Here is an 11,281-nt window from a genome sequence, read left to right on the forward strand (position 1 = left end):
GTGTATTGAAAACAAAATGAATCGAGACCGAATGAATTTTAGCACTGAAGCACTGGGGGCATTTCAAAACAAACTACTGTCAAATCATTTCAGATCCGGCCACTGGGAGCGTCACAGTAAAATATATATGTTATTAGCAATTACAATTAATATTTTTCCCCGATTGATGATCCGCTTCTAATGTTTGTTTTTTTTTTCTTCTTTTTTTCTACAGTGTGGAACTCTGAACGTTCCCGACTCCCACAACCAGCGGATCATGGACGGCTATCATGTGCAAGCTCAGGACAGCAATGGCACCTACTACCATCACAATGGCACCTACCAGAAGCACAGCCAACAGTCACTTCAATATCATCAACAGCAACATCAACAGCAACAGCAGCATCACCAGCTAGCACCACAGTTGTATTCGAGCCACAATCATCAGCATCACAACAACAACAACAACAACAGCAACAACAATCAGAGCAACAGCGTTGCTGGCGGTTACACGACTCTGAGCTATGCTCACTCGGATGCTGGCTTCGTATCGCCACCACCGTCACCACGTTCCAACAGTTCGCTAGTTTCCTGTGCCTCCTCTTCCTACTCGTCGGCTTCGTCCTCGGTTTCTTCGTCTTCTTCATCGGCCGTATCGTCGGCAGCGTCCACTTCTTCCGGTCTGTCGTCGGCTGGATCGGAGAATGGATCATCCTACGAAAATTTGGACAACTCAGCCCAACGGCTAGCGGTGCTGTCGTTCGAGCAGGTCAAGAAGCTTAACGACGTAATGAACGAACCCGTTGCCATCCATGGCCGTGGGAACTTTCCGACCCTGGAGGTTAGGCTGAGGGATCTGGTAAACATGGTACGTGGCAAGTTGGAAGCCGAAGTCGCTGCCGGTGGAGCCGGTATGACGGTGAAGGATATCCGGCTCAACGGAGGAGCTGCTACTCACGTGCTGGCTTCGGAGGCACAGCCATACAACGATCTGGATTTGATCTTTGCTGTGGAGTTTAGCTCGAACCGACACTTCGATCGTGTCAAGTCAGCGGTTTTGTCTTCGTTGTTGGATCTGTTGCCGGAAGGAGTGGTGAGGAGGAGGATAACGCAGTGTTCGCTAAAGGAAGCTTACGTTGGGAAGATGGTGAAGGTAAACAACGACGGCGATCGCTGGAGTCTGATCTCGCTGGGAAACTCGCCAGGACACAAGAACGTCGAGCTGAAGTTTGTCGATACGATGCGTCGACAGTTCGAGTTCAGCGTCGATTCGTTCCAAATTGTGCTCGACTCGTTGCTGCTGTTCTACGATTGTACCGAGCAGCCGATGATCACGGAGAATTTCTACCCAACCGTAGTTGGGGAGTCGGTTTATGGCGATTTCCAGGAAGCTTTGTACCACTTGCAGAAGAAGCTGATATCGACGAGGCAACCGGAGGAAATTCGGGGCGGTGGTTTGCTCAAGTATTGTAACTTACTCGTGAGGAACTATATTCCAGTTGATCCGCAAAAGATCAAAACCTTGGAGCGTTACATGTGCTCGCGGTTCTTCATCGACTTTCCGGATATTGAACAGCAGCGGATTAAGTTGGAGAGCTATCTGAGGAATCATTTCTGGGGCGAGGTAGAGGAACATCTGCAGTATCAGTACCTGATGCATTTATACGAGGTAGTGGAGCAGAGTACGGTCTGTCTGATGGGTCACGAGCGTCGCCAGACGTTGATGCTGATCGAGTCACTCGCGATGCAGGTGTTATACCGGGAACAACAGCAAAACCCGGCCACCATTATTACCACCACGAGTGCACTGCAACAACACACGGCACTTCAGCTACAGCCGCTACAGACCCAGCTCTCTCATCTGAGCTTACAGCCGCAGCCACACTCACCAGTTCAGCAGACTGTTATCCACCATCATCATGCGCCGGTTACGTCCCAGACGCAAACACTGCAATTGCAGCATCCACAGGCGCAACACCAACAGGCTGGACAAGCTCAACCGCAAACTATCTCGCTGGCGCCGCAGCCCGCTGGTCTTCTCTACGCTAATGGAATCTACTATGCTCCAGTCATCCCAACGACGCTCTGCACCTGCAACACAACGTGGCTAACGACGTGATCGCCCTACGGCGCAAAGTATGCCACCAATAGTAGCATCAATACCACCACAACTACAACCACCAACAATAATAGCAACAACATCTGCAGCAGTAGTAGTAGCAGCAGTAGCAGCAGCAGCAGCAGCAACAGCAGTAGTAGTAGTAGTAGCAGTAGTTCATCGCCACCGCTGCTAGTGGGATCGATCATTAGCATCACTACCACACCGATAGTGACAACTTTTGACCCGCAGTCTTCACACTCATCGTCATCGCCGGCGCCGTTGTCCATCTGCAGTACTACCGAGAACGATTACTTTGCACTCGATAACCACAGTCGGTATTTTACCAATATTTTAGTGTCGGATAGATGATTACTAGGACCGTAAGTGAGCGAGCCCACGTTTTCTGCTTTCTGCGACAGACACAGACATAGACTTACAAACATGAACACACACACCCACACACACTTTCGAACATTCATTCGGATTGTGTCCCGTAGTAGTGTGAATTGCTGAAACGTAGTAGGTCAACCGAAAACTAACACCACAATCCAAAATCGATCATTATTTTAAAAAGCGCATTTTGTAATATGAACTAACAAAAATTTTTGAACACTTTGTAAGAATAAAATTTCAATCTAATATAAATACAATCGATTGATGGTTGGAAGCTCTTGCCAAAGAAGAAAAAAAAGTAAGTGAAACAAGTTTAACGGAAACAGTGGCGTTGGCAGTGACAGGATTTCCGTAGCTTCAAGTTTATTAGTTTTGGTCAAACATTCGTCGAAGCAATAATGGATTGCCACCCTGTGGACTAACTTCCAATTCTGCTAGGCACAAAAATCAATCTCTCACATTTACACACGCACTCATACGACGGTTACCGGACACAAATTTTGTTATGTGATAGCACAACGCCATCTATGGAGAATAATGCTAAGCTATACAGAATATTATGCTAGCAAATGTACAAAATTGTAGAAACAAAAAAAAAAACAAATATTTTAACAAACAACGCGTACGTCGGTGTCGTCGTCGTCGTCGTGACGGCCCTCAATGCAACCAACAGTTTTAAACTCTGTGTATGTGTATGTCTATTACCAATACAAACTATTGTAAATGTTTTCCCCGGTAGTTGCTAGATACTGTGATGATGATGCTTTCCACAGTATGTACAGAATGTGAAACAATTATATACAAAGCATGAACAATGTGGTGCATGATGCCACCAATACCACGAATCGTATAAAATTTTAATGTGGTGATTTTACTAATCAATTGTCTAAACTTTTTTCCGATTACCAGCAAAAAAAAGCAATTTTTAACTTGTAGGTGAAATTTAGCTTTTCCAAAACCTCGATTTCAATATTAACAGAAAAAAAATAAAACGAACAAAAAACCAACCAGAAATGCTGAAAATACTGCCCACTCTCCGTTGAGTGCGCCACTGTTTCACTGTTTCGAATTGTTGAGTACCTTAACCTAGAGTGCCTAAAAAACCAGAGTGACGACATCTCCTCCGTAATGTTGGCAACAATTCAAAACATTTACTCCATCGAAATGTTGACAGTTTCGTTAGCTTCACATCGTATTCGACAGGTCGTTTGTTCGTTTGGATGGAGCAAAGATGCGGTCGTCACTCTGGTTTTTGAGGCACTCTCCCTTCACCGAAGCCAACCACCACCGGTCACTATTGCGTCCCAAACGGAAAATACTGTAGCTGTGCAAAAAACAAAAAAAACAAAGCAGGCGAAGAAAAGTGCTACCGTTGCTGCACGCGAATTAAAATGCAATTTTCGATTTCCTTTGGAAATTATGCAATTCATCCGCGCGCCACTGACGGTTTAGCTGCGGTGTTTCGGTGAAAAACGATTGTGAGTCTAATTTTAATTTGCGATAGAAGGGGAAGGAGCTATGCTTGCTTTTTTTTTGCGTTTTACTATAAACGATAATTTGTATGGCGATCGGAAGTGGAAAGTTGACCGGAGTTAGCTTAACGACTTTATCGAATCGGTTTTACCGTAGAAAACAAGGGCGTCCGAGTGGAGTTCGAGTCTTGTCGGTTTATTGATATGCTAAACACTATAGCTTCTCTGTGGTTTGTCAATTCGCGACGAAAAAAAAATAGAACCATTTCAAATGGTTCACTATCTTCCTTTGAAACAGAACCCAAACGAGTTGCACATATCTAACGGAATTCACGCAGAAGAGCTTTTTCAATTCTTTTAATCGATGAAATGTTAAAGTAACGGAACCCAATCTCTATCAACTTCTGAGTACTTTGTCAAATTGTTGACACATTTCCCCTAAATGGTTTGGAAAGTCTCTACCGCAACTCTGCGATCAACGTCTATAGGACCGATAATTCAATTTTATTCGAATTCTATCGGTCATATCTCATTTCCGGAACATAACCGATCGAATGTTTGAGATTTTAATGTCACTCGATCGTAGATCACCATTCTCTAGCTTCTCCGCTTAGTGTTCTCATGTTCAACATTATATCATTTGGAATTCGTACAACATGTCCACTCTGTTATAATCAATATCAGCTTCGTTATAAGCTCATTTATTACGCTGTCAGTTTCCATTCTCAATCTTACCATCAAATATTCGAAGTGGAATTTTGACGTGAATACATTTTAATTTAGTGGGGGATGTCCTTTCAAAGCTCGCACTTCAAAAAAGTGGATAAATCTTGAACGTGAATATCTCATACTGCAATGAAGGTAAAAATGTTAATATTATTTTTTTTTCGATTACTTTACTCGGCCTTTAATATCTCCGGTCGTTCACCGGATGGTGGTAAAACGTATTTCTTGCACAATATACAATTGTGAAATATTCTTAGCAAATACTGCTGAGTGGTGTAAATTTAAGAAATAACGAGCATCGATGAAAAAAGAACTTTTAACGTGAGTTAAAGTTTAACGGGGGCTCGGACTGCGGTTACGACTGTTTTTTTTTCACGTTAGACTGTACACGATGTTGTACCCAACAATCACACAAAAACCACACAAAATGCCTCTGTAATCAGGGCACATAGGAAAATTACCGTCCCCATCAAATGAAAAAAAAAACTGTATTCCGTATCATTCAACTGATCCTTCTCGTCAAGGACAAACCGAATCTATTCAACATCGACAGTTGCTATTTGGCCGATTTGTTCTGGGCACGAGTGAAAACTATTTTCATGTGTCGATATTCAGTATAATTTAAAAAATATGCAACATTTTATAAATGCAAATGTAGGAAACTTAATTTTTTTGCCAGAGTAAATTCAAAGTGAACTAATCAAATCAAGAAATTCGATTGTTTTTTCGCTAACGTTACTTCCGCCTTTTTTTCAATCTGCTGTGACGCGAATATTTAAACAAAGCCACGCACAATTAGCAAACGTCTTTAATTAATAATGCTCACCGCGTTCTGTGGAGAGCCGTTTTTATTGCTTATCTCAAGATTTTATGTGGGATCTTATTTCGCAAGAAGTCTGGCCACTGGACACTGCTGCATTAGTGGGAATTGACGACATCGCTCCAAGTGAGTGGCAATTATTTTCGTTGATATTGGTTGAAAGAGCAAAGCAAAGTCTTGGCATTACATTATTCCTTTTGTGAAATTTGGCCTTTTAGTTCCAACAGAGATCGTGGTCGATTCTTATAGCGCGTTCAGAATCATTGCATGGCCAATACTACGCTACTACTGACACTAAAAATTCTTCCAGATCGGGGCTCGAGAACATACGACAACTGGATTGTAACACCAGCGTCCTATGCATTGAACTGTCAACCCGTGCTCGTTGATATTCCGCTGACTGCTGTATTCAAATCAAAGAAATTTAGCAAATCGGTTCCTTTTCGGACTTATACATTAATTCCAAAGTGTGTCTGTTTCAATCGTATTCAGGGTAATGCGGTTATGTCTCTGACATTACAAGGTCTCGCGCTGTTTTAAGCAAATTTACGAAAATGTTCGATTTTTTAAGAGGATTTCCGAGGGTATGCGATTTTTTCATGCGGGTTTTCAAAGATATTCGGTTCGGAAGTTATGCGATTTTTTGCGCGGATTTCCGAAGACTTGCGATTTTTTCATGCGGGTTTTCAAAATACGTGGTTTTTTATGCGGATTTCCGAAATTATGTGTTTGTTTTATGTTGCGGATTCCTGAAGTCACGCGATTTTTTTTGTGGATTTCTGAAGTTACGCGGGTTTTCTCATGCGGATTTACGAATATGTACGTTTTTTTTTAATGCGGATTTCCAAAGTTATGTGGCTTTTTTTATGCGGATCTCCGGAAATATACGGTTGTGTAACGGGGATTCCGGAAGTTATACGGGATTTGCAAAGAAATGCGATTTTTTTTCATATGAATTTCCGAAGTTCATGCGGATTTCAAAAAATAAGCGGGTTTCCGAAGTTATGCGATTTTTTGGTGGATTTCTGAAGTTATGCGTTTTTTTCATGCGCATTTTTGGAGCTTTGAGGTTTTTTATATTGCGGATTTCCGAAGATATGTGACTTTAGTAAGCGATTTTTTTTCACGGGGATTTCGAAAATATTCCGTTTTTTATGCGGATTTCTAAAATTATATGGTTTTTTTAATATAGCCGATTTTCGAAGTTATGCGATTTTTTATACGGATTTTTGAATTTATGCGGTTTTCCCATGCGCATTTCCGAATTTATACCTTTTCTTATATTGCGGATTCCTGAAGTGACGCAATTTTTTGTGGATTTCTAGAGTTATGTGTTTTTTTTTCATGTGAATTTCCGAGAATAAACCGTATTTTATCACCCCTATTCTGTACGTCGATCGATTCGAAATATTCCGAACGAATGTACAATTTCCATTCTGCATTCCGTTCGAGTTGGGTATGAACTCGAATATCATTCGTTCGAGTTGTTAAATTTTCGAACATTACTCGATCGACTTGCGAACGTATTACTTATGTTCGGTTTAGAATCGTTATAATTTGTTTATACAAGTGTGACGGTTTCGTTTAATTAATAATATAAATAATGTAGAACGTGTAAGTAGTGTTGACAGGTTTAACAGTTAGTGTTCGAAATTTCAAGTGTTCCCGAACGAGAGTCGATCGAATCATACAAGTCGAACGGAATAAAGAATGCAAAATTCGAACTCGAACGAAAGTGCAGATTCGTTCGTATCACAAATCCGTCGGATTGCAGAATCGGGGTGTATAACGCGTTTCCGAAGTTATGCAGTATGGCAGATTTTCGTAGTTATGAGATTTTTTATTCGAATTTTCGAAAATATGCTGTTTTTTTGCGGATTTCCGAAGGTATGTGATGTTTTCATGCGGATTTCTGATGTTATTCGTTTATTTTTATCGCGGATTTCCTAATATTTGCTGTTTTTGATTGCGGATTTCCGAAGATATGCGAGTTTTCCAACGGATTTCCCAAGTTGTGCGATCATTTCTGTAGATTTCTGAAGTTATACGGTTTTTCCAGCGGTGTTCTGAAAATGTGTGATTTTTTCATGCGGATTTATGCGAGGAAATGACTTTAATGTTTTTTAACGCTTCAAGTGTCGAATAGAAACATTTATCACCCTTCAAACAAACGTGTTGCTAAAACCAAAGCGAATATACATTTCTCTAGAGACAGTTGTTTAAACAGTTTTAAACCCACACGGAACGACCGAAATTAGCTCTGCGCCTAATTCGTATTACTGTTTTTGAATTAGTTGATTTTAACAACAAAATTTCCAAAATAACTATAAAATTAGTTAAAATTGAGAATTTACTTTGCTGAAAAAAACTCTTATTTTTAGAGAATGTGTTTAGTTGGCGAATATTCTGGACACAAACCAGCAATATTTCAATCCAGTACGAAATTCTCATTGACAACAAATTTTGTTATTAAAATCAGAAAATTTGTTTCTATTTATCTATCACCATCATTACTGAAGGACAGGACAAAGAAAACGAGGAAGGACAGGACAAAGAAAAGAGTTGATAGAGCATTCCTATAATTCTTCGTAGTTTCGTCCATTTATCTTTCCTCTCGTATATTTCTCATTGCCAGTAATGAACAGTGGAAACTGAGCACAGGAAGCTTCTGTTATTTAAACACCAAACCCAAAAAATAACCATTTTTCCGATTTGATTTTGATGATATTTTGAGCTTTTCATCGAATATTTGGGACACTTGGTCAGCTAACTCAAGCGAACAGGTTGTTTTATCATCTTTTCACCGAGTCACCTTTCAACTCGCCTTCAACTTCTGTTCTTCAATACTACATGGAATGAGAAGTCGCGGGCCTTACAAAGAAAAACTCGATTTTTTACCGTGAAAACTTTGTTGTTCTTCAGTATAATCTCCATCTAGAGCGATACACTTTACCAATCGGTCTTCCAACATTTTTAAACCCTTAAAAAAAAAGATTTGTCAAGGCATTCAAAATAAGCTTCCGTTCCTGTAATAACCTTCGCCGATAATTTCTTTCCCTGGAGAAACCTTTTCAGGTTTGAAAATTGATAATAGTCGCTAGGAGCCAGCTCTGGAGAATACGGGGAATGGTGAATCAATCCGTACCACAAATCATTTAATTTCACCGTTGCTTTTACGCATGAATGTTCTGGTGCGTCTTTTTCCATAGCTTGATGAAAACGAGAACTCGTCTGACACGATCAGCTGTTATTCAAACACTAGTGGATAAATTGTCAAGAAATTTGGTATTGGACCATCTAGAGACTTGTTCGAAACTATTCACGTCTTTCCTGTGAGAGGCCCGGGACTGTTCATTGCATGTAGTATTCCTCAATTGGGTGGAATTCAGGATACGTTTTCGAAGAAATCGATTTTGTTTCGATACCACTATATCACTACTCCGCAATAGTGTACGCTTGCCAGGTCAGACCAAAACTTTACAGATCCATTTTGAGCTTTCATGGACCGAAGGATACACTGTTTGTGCTTGAATCGTGTGGAAATTCGTAGTCTTGTTTGTCACGAAACCCCGGTCTGTGAGGACGAATCCTTCGTATCGCGTTAGAACCTCATTGTACAACTTCCGGGTAAGCCTTTTGCAACTAGATTCCGTTCAAGTGCTCTGTTTGGCTACTAGCTGGCCCGAAAAGAGTTAGTTCCTTCTCGCAGACGAATCCTGCAGAATTCAGTTTTCAAATTCGGATCAAGAATGCAGCTCCAAACTTCGGTTATAGAATCCAGATCCGGAATCAGGTGAAAAAATCTTCAAAATCTAGTTCCTGAGTTCAGTTACACTTCTAGAATTGAGGAACTGAATTTTGGAACCAATTCTAGACCAAACCTGCAATGCATTTTTGGTCCGAAGTTCCCGAACTTCAGGTTCAGATCCCAATTGCAGAGTTCTGAATTTGAATTTCGGACAGACATTCTGGAGCTGAATTCTAGTCTGAACCTCAATTTCAGTTCCTAAATTCGGTTTCAAGATTTAGATCCAAGTCCAGAGTTAATCCAGGTGTAGAATCAAAATCCTGATCTCCGTTCTAAACTTCGATTCCAAAATCCAGGCTCATAATCAAGTTTTGAAAGTCGGTTCCAGTTCGTGAATTCTGAAAATCGATTCTGACCTTGGATTCTGTACTGAAGGCACTGATCTGGTTTTTAGAATAGAAAAATAAATCTGATCTTTGATTCAAAAACTAAAATTTTGAGAACTGAACTCTAGAATTGTATTCTAGACCTGTTTTCTGGTCTGAACTAAACGAGCCAACTACGAAGGCTAGATTGAAGGAAGCATCAAATTTTTACCTTCTTTATTTGTAAAACTATTTAGAAAACTTTAATTTCGAGTTATTCATGATTATCTCACACGACTGAAAATTCTATCACAAATTGCTGATCATATCTCCGATGATGGGGAGAACCTTTTTTTGTTGATACGTTGCATAAAACAAAATAAATACACAATCAAAAACTTATCACTTTCACATATGATCATTTTTGAAAAGGCTCCCCATAGTAATGTAAGACGTATTCACGTCAAAATTTGCACCAAAAGCTATACTCTTGTTGGCCAGATTTGAACTCATTCGCTGTCGCCGGTAGCAACAACGGGCAGCACTGCCTACTGAATGAATACATAGTCAACAGAAATGTCAACAAACGGAAAACGTCAAACATCTGACGTACGACTGCTTGGTGGTTGGTTATACAATAAAAAAAAAACAATGAAACCCAGTCAGTGAAAATGACAAATCATCAAATTGATTGTGTCGAGCTAGGAAGAATATTGACGCATTTGTTTGACAACAACAAAAGAAGAACAAACAAAGACTAACAACAGATAATTTCGTTCTAGTAGAGGGCCTAGTAGCGTTTCAAGATTGTGGGAACCCAGTGCAAATCGATTGATGAAATAAGATGAAATGAGCTTCCATCCATCTTAAATATAAACACACTTACACACGGACACAACACACACACACACACATACAGACACGTGCGTGCGAGCAGTGCGACAAAGATAAATACATATTGCAACAAAGAACTCGGGGGTAGACAGATGCAAGTTTAAACAGAAAGCGAGAATTGTTGAAAATGGCTGTGTTAATTCCTTCTTCGTATTGTTTGTAAGAAAATAGTTTCCTTATTACTTGTTCTGTTGTCAAAATTCATTAAGTCATAGAAGATTTCCTGAACGTACATGTTTTCCTCATATGTTGTTTTTTTTCTGTTGTGTATTTTTCGCTCTAGGAAGAAGCAAAGTTAGATGCAATGTGTTTTGAAGTAGAAAAGCAAAATATTAATTAAAAGAGTTTAAGAGACTGTCCAATTTGTTCGGAAACTAAATGCCGTCTTGTTTAGGGAAAAAAAAGTTTAAGTAACTGTAGCAAGTCAATAGGTATTTTTAATCCAAGATTTTGGAGGAAAGCAGTGCACAGTGTGCCGGAATCGAAGAAAACACATAAAAACCCGATTCGATTGCTAAGCGAACCGACTTAGCGTCCCGCGTGGGTCAACGCCAATCAATATAAGTATGTAAGCTGATGGAACATTTCTCGGCGATCACAACTCATAATCAGCAGATAGAGAGAGAGAGAAAAAAAAGAGAGAGAGAGAGGGAGAGAGCGAGTTTAACATTATGTCTAGTGATGGAATACAAAATAAAAATAAACAATCTAAAATCAAACTTGTAGATGATTACATTCTCTGTGATTAAAAATACGAAAAAGAAAGAAAAATCGAAAAATGTG

At 40.0% G+C, this 11,281-nt stretch overlaps 1 protein-coding gene across 3 annotated transcripts in view; it reads left to right on the plus strand.

The window, feature by feature from the left end:
- Positions 1-10,493, plus strand: part of LOC131436117 (terminal nucleotidyltransferase 5C) — a 255,864-nt gene extending 245,371 nt beyond the window's left edge. For all 3 annotated transcript variants that reach the window (XM_058604615.1, XM_058604614.1, XM_058604613.1), the window contains one exon: positions 215-10,493. In XM_058604615.1, the coding sequence (XP_058460598.1) occupies positions 257-2,098 (1,842 nt within the window). In that variant the 5' untranslated portion in view covers positions 215-256 and the 3' untranslated portion in view covers positions 2,099-10,493. The remainder of the gene's footprint in view (positions 1-214) is intronic.
- Positions 10,494-11,281: the final 788 nt, after the last annotated feature.

This window comes from Malaya genurostris, chromosome 3, assembly GCF_030247185.1.
Source record: "Malaya genurostris strain Urasoe2022 chromosome 3, Malgen_1.1, whole genome shotgun sequence".
NCBI lineage: Eukaryota > Metazoa > Arthropoda > Insecta > Diptera > Culicidae > Malaya > Malaya genurostris.